Source organism: Mchenga conophoros, linkage group LG6, assembly GCF_057382185.1.
Source record: "Mchenga conophoros isolate Kocher_MC1m ecotype Shallow Benthic linkage group LG6, M_conophoros_male_GT1.1, whole genome shotgun sequence".
Lineage (NCBI taxonomy): Eukaryota > Metazoa > Chordata > Actinopteri > Cichliformes > Cichlidae > Mchenga > Mchenga conophoros.
Window position 1 is genome coordinate 29878320 of NC_140531.1, and position 22685 is coordinate 29901004.

Sequence of the window (22685 nt, forward strand, 5' to 3'; positions counted from 1 at the left end):
CTGAATCTCAGAGACCAACAAATTTAGCAAAACTTCTTTTTGCCTCAACAAAATGTCATCTGGTGGAAGAGTGTAAAAAAATACATTTTCCCTTGAATGGTTTGTGTGACCAACATGGCTGCCATTGTTTTGTTTTTAATGTTTTTAGACAGTAGAAACTTTTTTTTCTCCTTTATTTGCTTTTAAAATAAAAAAAATGATCACACCTAACGTGTGTCTTAATATATGCACTTTCTTACAAAGTTTTTAATGCTGTTTCTTTTAAAACAAGTGAAAACAGCAACATCCAGGATAGCGAATTATGTTTTGTTTGTTTTTAAGAGTGACCCCGGCACCCAGGAGTCTGACATCACAATCTGCAAGAGAGAGACAGAGAGAGAGAATGGATGACGTCAGTACATGCAGGTGAAGTACGTCGCCACCTCAAGCACATAAAGCTGGATGCAGACCACAAGACTTACTGAGCCCATTAAAACATCGTGGCTCAAATGCTCACAGGCGCTCCATCTTCTCAGTTAGGAGACGCCCGCTACCCTCCTCGCCCTATTTAATCAAACTAATGCACACACACACAAAGAAAGCCACCTGAAAGATAATGTGACTGCATTCCTGCCATCTTGTAGAGTGCATCCAACCAAAGCAATCACATGGCACAGCGAGGACAGCTCAGTGAGATGAGTTCAGAGGCACGACCAAGCACAGGCAGACAGTGGAGAAGGTGTCGGGTATAAAGGTGCATCTAAACAGGTCTGACTTCCACAGATCCTTCCCTACGCTCTGTCATACGACATGTCGGGTTGAATGGTAGAAAGTGGGCTTTTTATGTAGCTGCCAGCATGAAGTGCTCCGACGACACGATGAAAGCCTGAGCAGGTTTGTTGTTAGGAGTGCAAAGATGAGCTGACTGAAGCCTGAATGTGTGAAAGTGTGAAGGTCGCACTGATAAACAGTGAAGGTGTGAATGAAAAGAAAGAAAAAAATATATCCAGTAATTAAGCAAACACAACTCCAGCAAAACATTATCAACGACTATATAAATCTGACAGAGTGAAAGATTTGAATTAGACGTTTCTATTCGTTTCTTTCTGAAGTGTGTATTCCTCATCCGGTTGGTGTCAGTGGATAATGTGAAATCTGTTACAAATACAGGATGCTGTGCCGAAAACCTCCTTGCGATCGGTTTTGGTCACTTGCAGGTTGCCGCAGTCGCCGGCAGTTTGCATGGAAGATGGCGAATTGTCTGCAAACTGCTCCCTGAGCTTTATGCAAAACAGAAATAGGGACTTCAAAGTGAAAGCTCTGCTTTAATGCTCCAACCAAAACATCTGAAAAGGCCCAACTTTTACTCGTGAGAGCAAACGTTCTCCGTTTCCGATCTGCATCGCACTTATTCGTTTCTTTATGGCTCAGACAGCGAGCGGCCAGTGTTTGTCAGCATTTTCCATGCAGACTATTGGCAACTGTGGCAACCTGCCTGCAACCTCCAGCAACCACCTATGAACCAGGTTTCCCTAGCGACTGGAGGTTGCCAGGGAGTTCTCTGACTGGTCTCTATGGCTGTGAAACTGGGGCTGTAAATATGACCATACTGGATCTGTATCTTTAGACCTTCTGTTTCCAGAGGAAAGCCAATCAAGAAAGCTGGCGTAAAGGGAAGGGCAGTTGAAAAGGGAAAGAGTTTGGTATTAAGGTCCAGAATTATATTTTAAAAAATAGGCACAATAGAGGTGTTACCGGCTTATTTCAGACAGAACAAGCTTGGTGGTTGAAAGAACATTTAAAACATTGAGGAGAACCATAAGATAGTGATCTAGGAGCAAATTTATTGTTATTTTTCTGTGAGAGATTAAATTTTATTGCTCTCACTTGAGTAAATCTACCAGTCAGAGTCAATTATATAGGGCTACAAGTGAAACTGCTAATTAGTTGGTGTCTTTCTGAAAGACACTGAAAATTCTCTCTGATTCTGGGTATTAAAAACAAAGCCCATCTTCGAAAGTACCCCGCTGCCATTTTGTTATCCTCATCATCCTCACCGTCATCTTACCTGCTGGCTTTGAAGCCTTTGAGTTTCTGGACAAAGAAGTTCTCCAGAACCTCGGCACACTGGTAGAAGGGCGAGTCGCTGGGGTTGTAGTAGCGGCAGTTGTCGAAGATTTTGGTCATGTCTGCTACAAACTCCGTCAGCTTGATGTACTCGCGTTTCTGTAACCTCTCCTCCATGGTGGAAAGGTCTGGCAAAGGGAGATTTAAAGATCTGGTTTGGTAAAAGACTTGATGGCAAGTTTGTAATATGAACGTCATTTAATTGTTAGTTTCTGGCAGAGAAACGCATCACATATGCGGAAACAGAGCACAAATATCTGGGTTTTCTAATCGATTTCGTTCCACAAATCAGCATGCTTGCGTCAAAGTAATTGCAGCTTATGTGGTATGTGCTTGACAGACGTTCAAATATGTTTCGTGGAAGCACAGAGCGTCGCTTTATATGTGACAGCAAAAATCCACAACCTCTGCCAGCATTAACCTCGATCTATTCAGCCTTCCAGATTAGTTACTGAGACGTGACCGATTCGTCATTCCTGAGGAGAGCGCCATTATCTAAGAGTCATTTCTGAGGGGGTGGAAAAAAGCAAAAATGGTTATCAGTTCCTCTCTTGAAAGGGAGCTTTGAGAGTTGCTAACCTTTTTAAAACAAGTAGAAAACTTAAGAAAATAAGAGATTTAGCAAAGAAGCTAACTGGCAACAGATGAGGCTCTACATAATCTGCCGTTGCTGGCAGTTCGCACTGCGTGGCATCCCCAGGGCTGCGTTTCAAACAAACACATCCGACTCTTAACCTCTTTAACCCCCACCCAGATGACCAGAGGCTCACAAACCTCATGGTCAATATCAAAGACCTCCTTCTTCTCTGTCATCAGATTTCATCTCAAAACCCTCCAAAAACTACCACCGCCAGCAGCTTCACCAGCCAAAAGCTCTTTTTATTTTTTGTAAACCAACAAGGACTTTTTCTTGCGGTAGACGGGTGAGGGGAGGACTAGAGTTTCCAGGACCAGGCCAACAGGAGCTGAATGTGGGGCTGGTCCCTTTCCACAGGGAGCCCGGCAGACACGGACCAGCTCATTAACGGTTTGTTTGGATGGAAGTTCAAAAAGGCCCTGTTGACGCAAGTCCCCATTTACATGGCCGGTTTGATCTGAGTTGGAGGGCTTCCTCCGTGTTGCCCTCCTGGCGGGTGGTGTTTTTGTTTTTTGTTTTTTTTAATGTTTAAGATATATAGAGCCTGGGTGTTACTTCCAGAGCCTAAAGCAACTCCAAAATAAAAAACCAGCACTAAAGAAGCAATTTTATCGCCTACACAGGGATAACTCCCAACCAATCCCATTCCAAGTTACTCAAATTACAAAGTACAAATTATGTACCAACTCCCACTTTTGTTTTTATATTTTTCTCCTCAAGGAGGCTACACACTCCCAACAATTACAGTGCTTTTCATCACCAATCCCTTAATTGCACCTCAAGGAGACAAAGTGCGTGGAAGAGCGAGGAAACATAATTGTGTCTTTCATCACATGGCATGTTTTATAAAGGCTGCTTAAGACTGAATCGCAAGATGTGAGGACGATGCGAAGGTGGAATGTGAGGATGCATCCTGTCATAATGAATGAACCCTAGAAGTAGATCACACAGCTATAAAAAGAAAGCTTGATAGTTATAGAGAGTGTTGCATCATATTGTGCACCTTACATATGTTTTTACTGAGACAACCATCATATACAAAGTCCTTTATACAACCATCTATTAATCAATATTTTGCAATATTTTCAAAATGCAAAAGTTATAGTAGTAGTTAATATATGCAACAGTTAAATTTTACTGATGCAGCTTTGTCTTTCTGGCCAGGCACAAATTATTATAATAAATACAAAAACACCTTCACAAATGAGGTTTCTGGGAAAATTAACCTTCAGTAACATCGCCTAAAAAAGGTATTTACCTTAAAATTAAAAAAAAAAAAAAAAATCAATGGTATGCTGCAGAAACTAAGCATCATATGCAATTTTAGTAAATGAGCTGAAACTTTTTAGATTCAGTGATATCGCTTTCAAGATTTCCAAATTGATGTGGGTTTTATTTCATTTCAGAGAAAAGGCTTCAGGAGTTATATTATGTAGACAGAAAATGAGGGGAGCTGTCAGAAAAGTTTAGAAAAAGTTTGGTTAAAATGTGCACAAGTATAAGTTCAGAAGTAACACAAACAAGGCTCAAATCCAGACCAGACGGCAACCTGCGGGGTTGAAAAATGAAGCCAGCACAGGAGTGTCAAAAACTCCCACAGAGGCTGGCCACAAAAGTGAGGCAATCCCCATAGAGTCCCTTATCAAAATGCCCAACCACCTGTTATATTAACATATTTACAGCCCGGTACAAAAGCTGTTTGTTTTTCTTGTTTCTACAGCTAATTTGACAGTCCGAAGGACTCGAAATTAGGGATGGACCGATCTGATATTACGTATCGGTCCGATACTGATCTGAAGTACTGGATCGGATATCGGAGAGAAACAAAAACAAATGCCATCCGATCCATTACATATCACAAAAGCACCTCACAAAACTTGCGACATGGTGTAACTCAGCTCATAACCTTAGCAGTCGGAGCAGTATGCGTCACGTGACAGAGCGGCTGAGCGTGCGAGACCTCTCAGCGGTCTGGTTCTGATTTGTAGCCTCGCTACCAAACCAGCATTTCATCGCAGAGAAAGTTATCCCAGAGAGACGTAAAGCAAGTGTGTAAGTTCATCTCTGAATGTTTGTAACGCATTCCCACGTTGAGCTTAACAACCAATATATGGAGTGACTGCCTCTTCTCTCTCCTGTTGCTACTTCAATCATGAAACTGATCGGCTGATCGGCTTTTCTGTCGCGACTCCCGTCTCTCTTGTTTGTTTATCTCCCACTTCGCGCCAGAAAGAGGAAACCAGCGGCTGAACAACAGCAGCACGTTTAAGCTTGATAAGCTGTTGTTAGAATTTATTTAATATTACTTTCTAGACCAGGATCTTTTTCTACGTAGCTGACAACTGGTAACTGTGCAGGGGCGGATCTAGCAAAGTTTAGCCAGGGGGGCCGATAGGGCATTAACAGGGAAAAGGGGGCACAAAGACATAGTGTTTTGTTTTTTAAAACTTGAGTATGAATTTATACAAAATGCAGCAAGATATTAAAAAACAGTTTTATTGATTAAAAAATACACTATATCGGATTTATATCGGTATCGGCAGATATCCAAATTTATGATATCGGTATAGGACATAAAAAAGTGGTATCGTGCCATCTCTACTTGAAATGAAGGCAACTGAACTTCTTTTTGGTCACCTCTGATCCAAGAAGCTTCTTCAGCGCTAAAAAACTGATGGACATGTATTTAACCCCAAGTGTGGTTGTCCTCTTGGAACCCCTGAGAGTCACTGACCCGCCCCTGTAACCATCTGTGAATCAACGCGTGGGTCATTACTGTCATCATGGGGAAAAGGTGTGAATTACCTTCCTGAGACACTGCCCCATCCCTCCAACATGTGAGCTTTTAAGGTCACATGGGTCAAGCTGTGAGTGGGGATCGGACTGCATTAGAGGTGACTGATAGTTGGTGTCTGTTTGAAGTGCCTATCTGGATTTTGTTGAGAATTAATGTTGAGGGTGTGGCCCCTTTGACTGACATACTTGCAGACTTGTAGCTGTAACCTATACTTTTAACTTGTAATCGTACTTGAAATTTGTGCTTTTTTTTTGGGAGTAAAATTCTAATATTTTATTAGTTTAGTTAGGTCACTTCTAGCTCCAAAGAAACAATAAAACTCTAACATTGAGGCTATAAGATGCATCCAGAATAGGATTCTATAACGTTTTAGAAATAAGACAAGAGCTATTAACTGTTCATTTACAAATTTAAATAACTGAATTCACAACAGTGCACTCACCCATTGGTTCCTTGATAACCCTGTAGTAGTCTGGGGCGTCGTTCGTGTCCACTGGCTCCAGGAATGGCCACGCCATTTTATGTGCCTGCAGAGGTGGGAGAGACAAAAAAAATGGAAATAAAGACAAAGAAAGGCGCTTGAGAAAGCTGAAACCAATGAAGAAAAACAAACAGCACCATGAAAATTACAGTGAAAGCAGGTGGGTCAACACAGATGTTCTCTCTCACTTTCTCCCACATTTCACAGACACACACACACAGACACACACACAGGCTGCTGGACAGAGGAGGAGAAAATTAGAGGAGAAGAAAGAGAAAAGAAAGGGAAGCCAGAAAAGACGCCGAGGCCAGGCAGCTGTCCAAGTAGGGGGAGCCAAACCCATCAGATAAGACGCACACAGAGGACTTTTTGTTTGCTGCTCTTGCATTGTAATGGGGCTACAAGGAGCTACGTTAGTGTTTTTCCCCCATTGCTGATAATAAAACTACAACTACAGTCCTGCTGATTCAGATACTGCTTGGTGTGTTTATGTACTTGTTTGTGACCCTCATAAATAAGCTTCTGTGACTCAACCTTCTCTTCCACAGCACACATTAGCAGGTAGTCTAGGCTGGAGGGTATGACCCCATCTCTCGTGTGAGAAGTGAGCTTGTGCAACAGCTATAAATCTTCAGTTCACCTGTAAGGAGCGCAGAATTCTTCGCAGGCCATCGTAGTCCTTGTCGGTGAGCGGTGTGAAGACCGTCATGGCGTCCTCTGTCGATTGACACTGAGGACACACGTATTCGTCGATGTGGTTGGCCTCGCTCTGCAGGATTCCCACGCAGCGACCGTGGTACCAGTTCTGACATCGATCGCAGCCGATGTAAAACCTGAGTAGATGAAAAGTACTCACGGATTGGTGTCATTTACATATAAAGCACTTATGATGGATTCCTATTTGAAACATGCTCATATTGATAATTAAAAGAAGAAGAATTGTTTGCTTGGATAGTAAAGAAGCCATTTTTCATGTCTATGCTTAATATTTTAAACTACTTATTAAGAAAGTCTTATTTACCGAATGAAACAACAAGGTGACACGTAATAACAGTTGGTAAAAATGATTCTTTTCTTTACAAATGAATAAACTCCGTCCATTAAAAACAGCTGCAGCAACCAACTGGTCGTCCAAAGGGTTCCAGGTGCTGCACATTCAAACTCTTATTGGCTGCTTTTGATCACAGGCCACCTGGTAGAAGGCAACCTGTCTGCAAACAGTTGCAGGCCAGACTCAGACTGACTGGCAAAGGTTTGGAATTAGTTGCTGTCTAATGTATAAACTCAGATTGCAAACACACAGCAAACATTCTGAAGCAGTTTATGTGAACCAGTGCAACTCATCTGCAACACATCTCTTTGCAATAGTGGACTTGACTCAAGGGGTTGCCAACTGGTTATATTCATAAGTAAAATAGAGGTTGCTGAGCACCTATTGCATTACGCAAGTAAATCTGTCCTGACGCAACTGCGTCACTATTTGTGGAGGAATTTCTGTTTCAAGCTGCTGGATTCTGAATGTATGTAGTTAATATGAATTTCTGTCAAGGTAGACGGCAACAGATTTGAGATTTTGTTTGTGTATCCCAAACAGATTGCACGTAATTGCCAACTTGACCCCGATTAACTGTAAACTGATATCAGACTGACTCTATTTTATTGCTGTCTTGATGCACCAAAGTCACTTTGAAGACAGCAACTGACTGTGAGTCGTCACAGACCCCCTCCCCATCTTCCAAGTAACCATTTCAAAGGCAAACCAGATGTTGTTGTGTTTGTTGTGTCTCAAATCACTGTTTTTACTAGTGCAACCGTAGCATAATACAGATTTTGATATAACTGGATTTAAGGAGCTTAGAAAGAAATTTAAGAAGTCCTCGATGACTGAGAACCTACACAGACATAACTGGATCGCTACTTTCGACCTTCAAACATTAGAACTGTTATCTATAGGGAAAAAAAGTAAAACATAAATATACTAAAGACACATTTTCATCAGTTCAAAATAAACGCTACGGTAAAAATGAATGAACCAAGATGAGTTTAAGGAAATTGCAAAAGGAGCAAAAATAGCAACTGTGTCTGAAATTCTCACACACTCCATTAAGCTGAATTTAAAGCAATTAAAAACTTGCTCCTTACTGTGACTCGTCATATGGTGTCTGACAGATGCAGTACAGCTCCTCTGTGCTGCTCTCCTGGCCCCGCTTACACTCCACACAGATGTAGTCGTCCATTTTCTTGGCCTCCTTTTCTGTGATGCCCACACATTCTCCGTGATACCAGTTGGTACACAGATCGCAGCCAATGTAGAACCTTTAGAGAGAACGAGGACACACAGGTGTCACTGTAGACAGTCACCGGTTTACAGTAAGTCAATAAATACAATAAATTTTAGTTTTAAAAATAAACATATGAGATTGGAAGGATTTGTTCTGCAATAGAAGACAGGTTTAATTCAATGAGGACTTGATGAATAGAGCAATACTGAGTAAAACCCTGAAAATAAGTGTACATTTAAAAAGAGTAACTGGCTGAGAGTGAGAACATCGTCTATTCTTTGACCTCTGATATCAGGGCAGTAAAAACTGTGAATGTTTTAATGTGGACAGCTGCACGTCTCCAGTCTTTTTTCTTTTTATTCAGCTTAGTGCTGTCACCAATGCAGCTAAACTCGCTCATACAGTATTTTTATTGTGACAGTGTTTAACAGAGCATCATCATACTTGGTCTCATCGTAGGGCGTCTTGCAGATGCAGTAGAGCTTTGTGTCCTTCTTGCTCTCTTTTGTACTCGTCGTAGAGATCATTTTCTTCTTCTTGGACTTGGCTGACGTTGTCATCTCCCTCTCCTCTTCCCGTTTCCTCTTGTGTGCGGAGCTGACAGTCGTGCTAAGGTGATGCTGAGAGGTGATGTGGGACATATTTTTCTGTTGCTGGTTGTGGGCGGCAGCGACGGCGGCGGCGGCAGCCTGGGCTGCCTGTTGGGCTGCAGCTTGAGCCCTTTCCTTCTCCCTCCTCATCCGCAGCAGATCCCTCTTTAGCTCCTCCTGGAGAATTCAACCCCAGAAACGAATGCGATTAATGTCACTTCCTGCCCTTTTTGTGCAAAATAAAGGCATTCTAGTGCCATTTGTCACCAGTTCTTTATAGTTGCCTTTAAAACATCACGCCCAGAGTAAAAACCTTTATGCTTTTTTAATATTTTTTCATGTCTCAAGCTTGCTTTATACCTGGGCTTCTAGCTGTAGCTCCTTGTCAAGAAGTGCCCGCTTCTTCAGAATCTCCATCTTGAGGCTCTCTTTGTGTCGGTAAAGGAGCGAGGAGAGCTTACTGGCGTTGGCTAACCTCCTCTTGGCCTCCACAACCTCTTCCTTCTTCCTCCTCTTGGCTGCCTGCCTCTCATCTTTGTCTATCCGGTCTAGGATGAACTTCATCACCTGGTTGCACACGATCATCCTGAAAGGATGAGAACAGAATATGGTTGAGAGAGAAAACAAGAGAGTAATCACATCTCTTAAAACTAAAAATCACAACTCATAAAAGCATACTGTATTTAATGTTAAAGTGCTGAAACTGTGAATGTTGCAGACTAATAAGAAAAAAGCTAAAAGAAGAAATAAAAACCCAGAACTCTACTAAATCTAATGAAGGCCCATGTGAAAAAGTGCTGTGGCATTTTAAAGACATTAAACACACATAATACTCCTGCTGAGAGAGCAGAGGAGGATGAAAGGGCTGGGAGGGAAAGGATTATCACATATCTGAAGCTAGAATTCAAAAAGTCAGTACAGTCAAAGTCACAGAGGAAGAAATGTATCCCTATGACACACCAGTGGGCTGGAGCAGCGCATTAATCCAAACAATGCTTCTATGTTTCATGAAGAACAACCTGTGTGGCTACTTTGAAATATTAAAATTTTGCTTTCCACATGTAAGAAATGGCAGTCCATGTCAATGAACAATGAAGGCATTTCTCTGAAAACAAGCCCGTGGGGCATTTTCATGGCTCAGTTGTGTAATCCATGTAACTACAAAGTTCTGACTCAGGTTCTGAACTTGCATTTCATCTCTATCTGGCTCCAAATCTCTTCTTTCTCAGCTGTGAGCAATCAAGTAAGGGTTAAAATCTGAGAAATATTAGGCAGGTTATGAAGAAAAGCGACTTTGAACGTGGCCTGATTGTCGGTGCCATGTGGGGCTGGTCTGAGTATTTCAAAAACAGATGATCCTCTGGAATTTTCCCACACAACCATCTCTAGGGTTTACAGGGGATGGGCCGAGAAAGAGAAAATATCCAGTGAGTGGCAGTTCTCCAGGAGAACTGCTTCAAGCTGATAGGAAGACAACCACAACTAAAAACAACCACTCTTTAATTTTCTTGGTACCCTTTAGGCCGCTCAACTGTGCATCACTTAAACACCACAGCCTCCTTAGTATTGTTAATGACCACATCCATCCTTACAGACTACAGTGTACCCCTATTCTGACAGCATTCCACCAGAATAATGCACTCCACAGTCCACATCTCAATCCAACTGAGCAGCTCTGGGATACATTGGATCGGGAGATTTGCATCATGGATGTGCAGCTGACAAATCTGCAGCAGCTGTGACGCTCACGTCAATATTGACAAAAAATCTCTGAGGAACATTTCCAGCACTTTGCTGAATCCATGCCACAAAGAATTAATGCAGTTCTGAAGTCAAAAGGGGAGTTCAACTCCGAAGCAGGTGGCGAGTTTAAGCTCAAACAAAGTGTCTAGCACCAAAAACCTCTGCTAGCCCACTGCTTAGAAAAGCACGAACATTTCCTTCTTTTAAATTCTGAGCCAAACATGATTAATTTCTAAAAGTGTTAGGCAAACGTGACATCATCTCTAGTTTTATTACTCACCCGCATGTTTGTACGGATGCAGAGAAGACTATTTATTTGTCTAGTGTTTATTTGTATAAGACTCTACGCTTCAGTGGCAAGCGAGTAGACTTGAGTGTTGGAAGACTGGAAGAGAGGCATGTTGAGAGATGAACAGATAGAGTGGGACTGGATGCAGGAGGAAGAAATGTTATCCACGCCATTGTTATTCAAACAAATGAGAATCCATAGAGGGAGAAAGTTACATGTTAGCAGCTTCATTTCGCAAAATCAAATAAATCCACACGATTTATGTGTTCCCAGTATGTTCACTTGTGTTCGCTAACATTCACAGACGAGATCGAAAGCCGTTGCCTCGTTCGGCGCCGAGTTTGTGCGAACAACACACAAACACATCCTCGGCTGCTGAGGTCAAAGATCGGCCAGGGATCCTACCGCGTGCCCGCTGAAGTACAGAGGCCAAATGCAGCGTGAAAGTGGAGGAATAAAGCAGGACACACATAAACATGCAAACGGATGCCAAAGTTCCGCGTTATTACTAACAGAACCGTGTTTTGAAGGAAAAGAGAGAAAAGGATGACATGAAGAAATGGAAAAAGGTTGAAAAAATAAGCAAAGACAGACAGCTGCTGCTTGAGCTGCTGTACTGATGTCACGGTAGTCTGGGTTTGGTATTTCAGGTCTGTGTGAATGGGTACAGTGTTTACACAGTGCCTGTGGACATAAACAAATGGTTGTCAGGGTCGGCTATAGGTCAGAGTATATTCTACCTAACATAAAAACACGGGAAGGAGGAAAGGAAGAACGAAGAAAAACATTTTTTTAAGCATTTGAATATTTTGGCTTTTGTTTTACAGTTGCAGTTGTCCTAACTAAGCTTGGTAAACAAAATGGTCTTGTAGCAGCAATCGTAGCTCGCTGCCTGGAAAACAAACACGTTCTGCATAAAAAAATATCGACCTACTAACGGTAGGATTGGTCACAGGGATGATGCAGTGAAAAATGGGGCGGCTTAAATTTCCGACTAATTTTTCAGTCGCTTTTCTGAAGTTTACGGCACCACAAATCCCTGAAGGAGTCGAGGAGAGATGTATATTTTTATTGTACAACTCCCGTCATTTATAAAGGGATTTGCCTGCTTGTAGGGTCACAGTGAAGACATGCAGCTGTTGGTGGTTACACGTCCAAATGTTCCCATGTTGTTCTGCACCTCCCAACAATGTGTTAGACAAAAGTCAGACGGAGAGAGAAGAGGATCCCGTATGGGCTGCAGGGAGCATGCATACGAGCGTGCACATGGGCACGAGAAGGTATCAAGTCAAAGACACAGTAGTGTCATGCAGATGCTGCAGGCTTTGGATTGAGATCTGGTGACTGTGGAGGCCATTGCAGTACAGTGAACACATCAAGCCAAAAAACTCAGTCAGAGATTGGAGAGTGGGAATGCAGTTGTAACAACAGGATGGACATTTGAGGAACGATATGTGGGTGAGCTGTGACTTATAAATGATGCTTAATTAGCATTAAGGGCTATGAGTCAAATCCACCCTCCAGCCAGGTAATCTGGCTTCCACCCACGGTCCAAAGACATGCACTAAAGGGGGCTAATAAATCACTCCCCGCACCAGCACATCACTTCTTTTTTTTCCTCCCTGCCTTCCATTGCTGAGCCTTAGCGAACCTCAGATCAGGGCATTCTTCTCTGATCTCTGCCATTAACTACACTGAGGTTGGAGAACTGCTGATCACTGGATGTTTGTATTCAGTGATCTATTCTTCATAAACCTAGACACAGTGCTGCATGAAAACCTCAGCAACTTCTTACATACCCAAACCAGCCTGTCTAGCACTTAAAACCACCCACTTAAACCACCTTTGTTCCCATTTGGTTACTTAATTTAAACATCCGATCATCTTCATCGTCATGTCTACGTGCCTAAATGTACTGTTTCTACCATTTGATTGGCTTATTAGATGTTTGCTTTGAGAAGCCATTTAATGTGTCCTCCCGGTACTAATGAAGTGTTAACCTGTTGACTTTTAAAGCAGCACATGTGACACACACACAAAAAAACCCTAATCTGGAGGCAAACCTCTGATTCTCTTCTCTCTCTGCAGGCGTCATGGTTTTCTTCTGCTTCAGGTGCTCGATCACAGCGTTTTGCTTCATGACCACCTGGAATATGCGACACAGAAGGATGACGGAGTAAACCTCATGGAAATACGAAAAATCAGAAGTATGACATTCATGGTAACAGGTCAGTCAAGGACCTGTTACCGTGAACTTCCAGCAGTTTGATGCGAACAACATCTATCTATAGAAATGTATTGTTATTAAGCACAGCACAGAATGTCAAATACAGATAAAAACAAACACAGGGACAAGCATTGCCAGGATAAAGCTTTATAAACAAAGACAGATCTGAGCTGTAAAATCAAACAGAGTCCAGGTTGAAGGGTGACGAATGTTTATTTACTGATGGCCAGGAGTTTTGGAGTGAGATGATAACCTGACTGTGACAGCTGCGTACATACACACCTGTTTCTGAATGATGTCGCTCTGGCTGGCTGCGTTGAGCGCCAACTCTCTCTTTGCTTCTGCAGCTTGTTTCTTCTTCTGCTGCTGCTGCTCTCTGAGCTGCTGGATTCTCTGCAGTTGCTCTTGGACAGATGCGGCCTGGATGGTAACCACGTTCCCAATCTGTGCAAAGCAGAGTGTGGCAGTCAGCTTGTGCTTTAAATGGGGAGTCATTGGATAGTTTTGTTTTTTTTTTAAAGTGGCTTTGTAAATACAGAAAAAAAGGTAGAGGAATAAAGGATCAGATTATTTAACATCTTCATCCCAATGATGACATTATTGGGGTCATTAGAACATGTGCAATACAATTTTGCTACAAGCTTAATTTTACATCCAACGCATTTTCATTCTGTATTTTCTGAGGATCTAAAGTCCTGGAGTAGCAAGCTGAATCTAATACCTGTCCTCCCTGAGCTGAGGTGGTCCCACTCTGTTGTATCTGGATGGGAAGCTGCAGCTTGATTTGCTGTGGCAGCGTGCCTCCAACCTGCTGGGCCTGCAGCTGGGCCAACACCTGCAGCCACAACACAGAAAATTCACAATTTTAACAAATCACACTGTCAGCTGAATCGCAGTTCAAAGTGGGAAACAATGGCAAATCCACAGACTGCACCAAATTGCAAACTGGTTTACTGCCGGCTGCTGTGAGGCTTTCACTGGAGGATTTTAAATGTGAATAAAAGTCACAGTCATCATCTTTGAGGGGAAAGGAGTGACTGAGGATGCAGTTAACTTTTTTGCTAGTCGTAACTATACCTGCTGCTGAAGTCCAGACACACTGATGACATGGGACGTCTGCTGCAGTTGCAGCTGGGTCGTTCCTTCCTGTGTTTTAACCTGCAGCGAGGTAGGAGACTGGATGGGCATGTGGGCCTGCGTCTGTGGGGGTAACTGGCCCTGAGGGCTGGCCGATGAAGGGGTGCTGGCGGTGGCCAGAGGGGCTGCCCCTGTCTGAATCGGGGCAGCGGCCTGCTGAGCAGGTTGGGCTGGAGTTTTGGTTGAGGTGGAGCTGGGCTGACTGGTTGCTGTTGTGGCTGGAAGGAGAAAAAGGAAACAGCAGACATGCACTTAAATTCAGACATCACATTTAAGTTTCACACTTATTTTTTATCCCTTAATGCAAAGGCCTCATCTGCCCTTCATTTGTCTCTTATCATACCTGTGCTTGACGTGGGCGTAGCAGCTGAAGCCAGCGGTGTGAAGAGGAACCGCTGCACCTGGCCGTTGGGCAGCGCAGCTTGCATGAGCTGCTGACCAGGTCCTGGAATGACAGTGACCCCGTGAGGTATGACCTGCAGCTGGCCCGTGGTCTGACCCTGGCCCTGAACCATCACCGTGAGAGCCTGCTGAGTACCACTGGCACCAGCCTGCCGATCCACACCAGATCCAGCCTGCTGCTTCTGTGGGGGGATGAAGCAGAACGGGAAAGCTTGTAAATAAAATTTTACAGTCCAGTCTAATCCAAAATAAATTGCCTGTTGTAACAAATGTTGATTGCATACCATTATCTGAGGAGTAGTAATACCCTATTTCCCCCACTAATTCCCAAACCTCATTACAACCAGGTGAAATTTGTTCAGGAGGAAAATCAGCACTGCGTACATCTTGTGTATACGAGACCTTCTTTTTAACCCTCCAAAATCCCATCTGAACTCTTTTTTTGATGGGTCTGATGCATCCACAGGAGTCCATCATTTTTTAATTATTTTAAACTATTGTGAGAAAGGGCATTTTACATGTTAACAAATAATTGCCAACAAGCAGAAGGAGCCACTGTCTCTGACTTTTCTGCCACTGCTTAAAACATGTATGTGGTTTAAGGCACCATCCACTTTGTGTTTCATAGTTCATAAAATTGTAAAACACCATTTCTTTAAGAGAAATCCAGATCAGATACAAGGGCAATGCGGTATTGTCTTGTTTTAAATGCAATATTTTTATGAGTGTAAAGCCTTTTTCATTCATTGAATGTAAAGTTAATCCTTTACTGGGTGAAGAACCGTATATGTTAAAGTGATCTGCAACATAAAAGTTAAAAGAAAAAAAATCACAAATATAAAATAAGTCCTGTAACATCAACACTTTTGGTTGAAATGTTAAATTTCCAAGTATTTCAACCCTAGTTTGTCTTAGAAAGACTTAAAGCCCCTAAAAAACTATTAATATCAAATAGGAGTTATGCAATATTCTACAATTGTCAAGCTGAACATTTATAAATCTGAATACACAATTAAAGATAAACGTATACAGACAAATGTATATCTACAGGTTATTTGTCTTACTTTTAAGAGCAGGATGAGTGTAATATATAACCAAGATCAAATGGTTACAGGCCACAGTGCTGTTTGTTATTTATTTTTTTATTTTTAAAAGGCCTATTAAGATCACTTCCAGCTTTATATTTTTACACTTGGCCTCTACTAGAGTCACTTTGCATGACTGACTGCTCAAAAAACATCTTGTTTATCTTAGACCGATCCCTTTTGTGCTCCATCAGCGGATCCACTCTCTCAGAGAAGCTGATTTAGCTCCTCCCCCCTTACGGCCACCTTTGCTTTGTGCCAACTCTATACCGACAGCCTGCCCTTCACTGACAGAAGGATTTAACAGAAGGTGGCACAGCCAGAGCCGTGCGCCTGAGACGACCATACTGAGGATATCCCCTCTCTATGACAACACAGAGCCAAGAGTAAGAGAAAAAAAAAAGCTGCAAGAGTTTAGAGCACATGGAAAGTAGTCAACTTTCCATACGTGAATTAATAAGGGGAAATTCATTTTAATGCTGCCTGTTGTAGATATGCTGCTTGTGTATGACAGGACCTCACAAACCTGCGTGAGCTGGGTGAGCTGTGCCAGGGTCAGTTTGACCTGGCCTTGCCCCTGTGCTCGTGGGGTGCCGGGTGGTGTCTGGCCTGCTGCCTGTCCCGCTGTGTTGGGACTGGCCACTCCCTGGCCAGTGACCGTGGCGACGGGGCTGGCGGCAGATATTGCCGTGGAAACTGCCTGCCCACGAATGATCTGTGTCACTACCTGCTGTCCACCCTGACCTGAAAGAGAACAATATCACAAATTTAACAACCAGGCAACAAACTGTATAAACAGTGGGTCACTTTTACTCTCATCCAGTAGTTTAACTTGAGTAGTTTTCAGCATTTTTCCCGCCACACTTTGGCCTTTGTGGGGAGACAGTGTTACATGACACTGAATATGATTACTTACAGTAACGAGTCTGTTATACAGTCTGTGTTAACTTATTCAACATAAACCTATAATTTGTTATTCCTGAGAGTCTATAATGGGTAAAATCAAATCCGAAAACAAAATGGTGCAAAAAAATCCCCCCCAAAACACCCATATTTATAACAATGATGGCAACTTTAATATACTTTCAGGGATCGGGTTAGTTTGCCAAAGCAGATAGCAGTACTCCTTTATTCTTTGTTCAGCCAAAATGAATGTAAATCACCTTGTTGGACCACGAGGGGTGTTCGAAGTATCGTCTTTCCCATTGGTCCTGTTTGCTGGACTGGCGTTCGGATCATTGTCATTCCTGGACGGATCTGACTGCCACCTGCCAGAACCTGGAAGATATTATCCATAAAGACAGTATTAATGAATTATTCCAAAGCCAGCAGCTACTTTTTAAACTAGGTCAAAGATCCAGGTTGGGTTCATGCAAAAGAAACATGCCTAAGACTGATTAAAGACAAATAAAGAAATAAAAAGTTCCACAAAATTTGACTTTGCTATAAGGTGTTTATCATAAAGCTACACCGTTTTCTCTATAGACCGCACTCTTACACTCATCTTTGGCTAAATACATAACAGAGTACCCAAATTGCCATAATCTGTATCTTAAAATTTTGTATAGGGAGCATGTGTATAAAGTTATTATCAGTCTCTGCCAACCAGGCCCCTGGGTGGGTCTGGGGCGGGCGTGGGGTTCTGGGGACGCTCCATCTCCGGGCTGGGGCCCTGGCTGGGCCTTGGGTCCTGCTTGGTGTGTCGCCAAGGTTATGGGCGGGTGGGTGCATGGGAGCTCAGCCGTGGCGCGGGGGGTCTCCGTTGCATCGAGCCAACTGGGGGGCTCTTCAACTGGTGGGGAGGCTGTTACATCCTTACCAAAAAAGCCTCAGAATCAGAAAGGGTTTTATTGCCAAATGTTGAGCGGGTTTACAACATTAGGAAATTGCTGCGGTGCTTCAGTGCAAACATACTGTTATAAATACTGTTATAAATTAAGCTTAAATAGACATGAAAATAAAAATGAGAATAAGAATTAAAAGTGCTAAGTAGATAGATAGATATATACATGATATATACATGAGTGCAGGTGGTGATCAGTGCCAAACATGGAATGATGCAGTGAACACAGCGTAGGGTCATGTGTTAGTGGTGGGAACAGTCATACGGTTTTTGTTCATGTGTTCAACAGCAGAGGGGAAGAAACTGTTCTTATGGCGAGAGGTTCTGGTGCGAATGGACCGGAGCCTCCTGCCTGAGGGGAGCAGGTCAAACAGACTGTGTCCAGGGTGAGAAGGGTCAGCTGAGATCCGAGCTGCACGCCCCAGTGTCCTGGAGGTGTACAGGTCCTGCAGAGATGGGAGTCTGCAGCCAATCACCTTCTCAGCAGAGCGCACAACACGCTGCAGTCTCTGTTTGTCCCTGATAGTGGCTCCAGCGTACCACACGGTGATGGAGGAGGTGAGGATGGACTCGATGATTGCAGTGTAGAACTGCATCATCGTCCGTTTTGGCAGGTTGAATTTCTTCAGCTGCCTCAAGAAGTACATCCTCTGCTGGGCTTTCTTAATGACGGAGGTGATGGTGGGCTCCCACTTCAGGTCCTGGGTGATGGTGGTACCCAGGAAGCGGAATGAGTCCACAGAGGTGATGGGGGTGTCAGTGGGGGGGTGGGGGTGGGGTGGAGCTGTGTGCTTCCTGAAGTCCACAATAATCTCCACTGTCTTCTGGGCATTCAGCACCAGGTTGTTGTGGCTGCACCAAGACACCAGACGTTCAACCTCCCTCCTGTAGGCAGACTCATCCCCGTCAGAGATGAGCCCAATAACGGTGGTGTCATCTGCAAACTTGATTAGCTTGACAGACTGGTGGGTGGAGGTGCAGCAGTTGGTGTACAGGGAGAAGAGCAGGGGAGAAAGAACACAGCCCTGAGGGGAGCCGGTGCTGATGGTCCGGGAGTCCGAGACATTCTTTCCCAGCCTCACATGCTGCTTCCTGTCCATCAGGAAGTCAGTGATCCACCGGCAGATGGGATCAGGCACATTCATCTGGGAAAGCTTGCCTCGGAGATGGTCTGGAAGGATGGTGTTGAAGGAAGAGCTGAAGTCCACAAACAGGATCCTGGCGTAGGTTCCTGGGGAGTCCAGATGCTGCAGGATGAAGTGTAGGGGCATGTTGATGGCGTCATCTACAGACCTGTTGGCTCTATATGCAAACTGCAGGGGGTCCAGGAGGGGGGCCGTGAGGGTCTTGAGATAGGAGAGAACCAGGCGCTCAAAAGACTTCATGACCACAGATGTCAGAGCCACGGGTCTGTAGTCATTTAGTCCAGTGATCCTAGGTTTCTTGGGGACAGGGATTATGGTAGAGGACTTGAAGCAGGCAGGCACATCCTAATAGATGCACCTATGGTATAAATTTGGGAACCCTAGGCAATTTTTAGAAAGGTTGAACTCTGACCTTGAGGTTGATGTCACTGGGATTCAAACTTGTTCAAGATTTTTAGTAGCTTTGAAAATCCTACATTGCCTTGTTCTCTATTTATTCTGTTCACAAGATTTTCAGAAAACTTTACCTCTGACCTTGAGATCGTCGTCAGTCCGAGATTTTACTAGACACATCTATGGTATCAATTTGAAAATCCTACATCGTCTCACTCTCAATTTATCGTAGTTTGGATATTCTGCTGTAAGCCTACCCAATCAGCCTTTTACAGCAGAGGGGTAATCACAAAGCTCATCATCAAACGCAATCAAATTGTATTGTGGGGTGTTGGGTGATTCCCATCACTGGCAAACACGGTTGAAAATAATATATCAACACAATTATGAACAAAATGTACAAACTAGAGCTGTAACCTGAGAAAACAACAGCTATACCTGTTGTTGGGAGCCCGCGGTATTGGGCCTGATGTTGAGCGTGGTAGTGCGGGGCTGGAATGTGGTGTAGGTTTGGGCACCTCCTGCCGTGCTGGATGGGATGATTCCCAGCACTTTCTGCTGAACCACACCTGCAGAGAGGAGAGGAGTGGAGAGACAGAAAGGAGGGTGAAAAAATTAGAGGTGAGTAACATTTGAATGAGGTTTCTGAGGGAAGCTTTACAAGTCTAAAAACGACAAAGAAAAGAAGAAAATTTGGACGTGAAGGAAATACTTTCGTGATGGTGTCTGCAAAGACGTGGCTTAAATACATGACAAAGATGTAAATAGTAAGTTTGGATTGCTTATTGCTTTACATTTAACAACTACACAAACATCAAACAAACAAAAATATTCTTAATAAGATTAAAATGCTCAAAACTAAAGTAAATTCTGATGTGAAGCAGCGGTCCTACATTAACTCTGCTGAATAGATTATTTGTAAGTTTCTCTTTTTGCTAGAGGGCCACTTTTTGATCACGGCACTTGTAAATATTAGTTGAGCAGGTAAACAAAATCTTCAAAGGCCCACTGAAAGCTTAGTTGGGTTTTCCCCAACATACCTGAAACCCCCTCATATATTATGCATGAATTTCACATCCTAGTTCTTAACTTTAATCTGACAAAGCCGGCGTTTCATAGCTGTTCACGGGGTTTCTCTGCCTTCACGAGCTCACGTGAAGCTGACGGCAGAAATGGAAACCATGAGAGCGTGGCTCTTTTTCCCTCTGCTCCCTCATTGCTGTGGTTTTTCAACCGCAACCGAGCAGGTAAACCTATATATCAAGGGTTTCCCTCTTCAAACAGGGACGTTAAGCCCGGTCGTAAGACTGAGGGAGTTGCTGCTCTGGTCACACACATCAAACAGGCTTTTCTATGGGCTGGCTGTTTGGAGAGGTCGAGGAGTTGGGATTCCGGTGAGTGGAGAGGTACACTTTTATTCAAAAAGACGAAGGGGGGAAAAAAAAAAAAAGAAAAAAGGAATCCTACTATAGAGGGCTACCTGTCTGGGAAGCAGACCTCAGGGTAAACTTGTTTTCCTGCCTAACTTCCTTAAGCCCTTCCAAACCAAACAGGGCACCAAACAGTCATGCTGGATAAATACATATGTCCATTAAATGGTTACACTCCACCTGAACTTAGTTTCTCCTTCATGGTAACTTCAAAGGCAAGAAAAATCACTTTATGCTTGGTGAGCATCATTCTCATTTTCAATTGATTGCCTCTTTTTTTTTTTAATATATATTTAAAGAGGTGTGTAAAATTAACTGTAATGTTCCTTCTTCTTTTTACAGTTTTCTGGGTAAATGGGATTTTGCACTAGCAAGGTGATTCCCAAAGAGCTATTGGCTGAAACTTTGCCATGTGCAGTGTGAACCATTCTTCAAGACTACTTCAAGAAAGTACAAGAAAGCTTGCCTAAGAGATTTCAGTGTGTGTTTCAGAATAAAAGGTGATGATACCAAATAATGAATTCCAATCTTGTCAGCTTATTTGTAAAAATTCTGTTTTTGCCTTATTTCCATTTTTTGTATATGTTTCAATACATCGCTGTAGGGCTGCACGATTAATCGTTACAAAATCGCGATCTCGATTCATACTTATGTGCGATCTCATTTCCAAATGACAACGATTTAAAGAAAGAAAAAAAAAAAAGACGACGACGATTGTACCGCATTTTGATCCGGGAGGTAATCTGCATGAAAACAAGCGCTCACTCTTCCTGCTCAACAAATGACAAGGGCGGAGCCTTATACCACGTGATATAGAAGCTGTGCCGTGTGATGCTAAAATTAGCAGGGAAAAAACAACGGAGAGCACGTCAGGGATGACGAAAAAGTGACAGGAGAAAATCCGTCCCGGTCAACCACCCAAACATCAATAACGGGAACCTTATGCAGCGCTTCCCTATACCCGTCGAACTCCCGCAGGCACAAAGAAATTACGGAGGCTATTACTTATCACCTGACCAAAGATATGGCTCCCATCAACACTGTGCAAAACGAGGGATTTAGGAAAATGATCAACACCCTAGACAAACGCTACATGGTGCCGTCCCGCAACTATTTTTCTGTTGTTGCACTACCTGCTCTATACACGCAGCGTCGAGCAACAGTGGAGACGGAATTTCAAGCAGTACAACATTTTGCGGCAACCACAAAACGTGAGACATTTGTTGTTTTTATGTTTATTTATTGTTTTTATGTTCAGTCTCAACTGTTACGAAGTTGATGTGCAGTTAATAAGTGCAATAAATATTTATATTGGAAAAGAAAATTGTGAGAGAATCGTGATCTCAATTCTAAGCCAAAAAATCGTGATTCTCATTTTATGCAAAATCGTGCAGCCCTACATCGCTGCGCATATTTCTAATTTTCCTACCAAAATAGAAATATGTGACGCGTGACTCTGGACTATTGCACGGCGCTGTAATCATCAGATGAATTCTTTTTGTGTTTATTTAGAGAAGCCAAATTTCACTTTAACAGATGTAATGTTTAAAAGCACATGCTGACATAATAGCACTGGATATGACTCACATTAGAGCTGTCAGCAGTTTAATGAAGCATGTCAACATGACAGGCCACAACTCCAAAGTGCTGAGCAACATTCATCCCTATAATTTGACAGGGCCACAGACAGAACTGACGGTGTCCAGAACAAACCACCGTCTCCTCCAAGGTGTCAATATTGACATTTCAAACTGCTCAAAAGCGCAGGCGTTCGTACAGATACTACAGTTTTGAATCCACAGTCTTGATTTAGAACCTCAGACTACACAAGGCTACCATCCCAAAAACCATCCAACCAAAATAACATCTTCTTAAAAGAATACCACGCCAACAAGACAGAAGCAGACACGGTGTGCCACACCAAACCAGTGACTCATGCTGGCTCACACTGGGCACCACAATGGGGTTGGTGCAGACCAGTCTGGTACAATACGGTACGCCAACCTGGTGCCGTGATTATTATTGCTGCCTCACAGAAAGAAGGTTCTGGGTTAACATTGTGGGCCTTAGTATATAATATACTCTGCATAAATAGAAT

At 43.1% G+C, this 22685-nt stretch overlaps 1 protein-coding gene across 6 annotated transcripts in view; it reads right to left on the reverse strand.

Moving 5' to 3' along the window:
• LOC146572893 (nucleosome-remodeling factor subunit BPTF-like) overlaps positions 1–22685 on the reverse strand; it is a 65471-nt gene that overhangs the window by 3104 nt on the left and 39682 nt on the right. For 5 of the 6 annotated variants that reach the window (XM_085277342.1, XM_085277341.1, XM_085277337.1 and 2 more), the window contains 14 exons: positions 19596–19726; positions 16940–17054; positions 16303–16520; positions 14633–14873; positions 14230–14507; positions 13874–13987; positions 13435–13596; positions 12989–13071; positions 9254–9479; positions 8748–9070; positions 8164–8337; positions 6662–6854; positions 5983–6067; positions 2048–2234 (listed from right to left, as the gene is read on the reverse strand). In XM_085277342.1, coding sequence (XP_085133468.1) covers positions 2048–2234; positions 5983–6067; positions 6662–6854; positions 8164–8337; positions 8748–9070; positions 9254–9479; positions 12989–13071; positions 13435–13596; positions 13874–13987; positions 14230–14507; positions 14633–14873; positions 16303–16520; positions 16940–17054; positions 19596–19726 — 2530 coding nt within the window. Of the gene's footprint in view, positions 1–156; positions 357–2047; positions 2235–5982; positions 6068–6661; positions 6855–8163; positions 8338–8747; positions 9071–9253; positions 9480–12988; positions 13072–13434; positions 13597–13873; positions 13988–14229; positions 14508–14632; positions 14874–16302; positions 16521–16939; positions 17055–19595; positions 19727–22685 lie in introns of those variants that run through there. The other variant, XM_085277339.1, reaches the window with a different exon arrangement.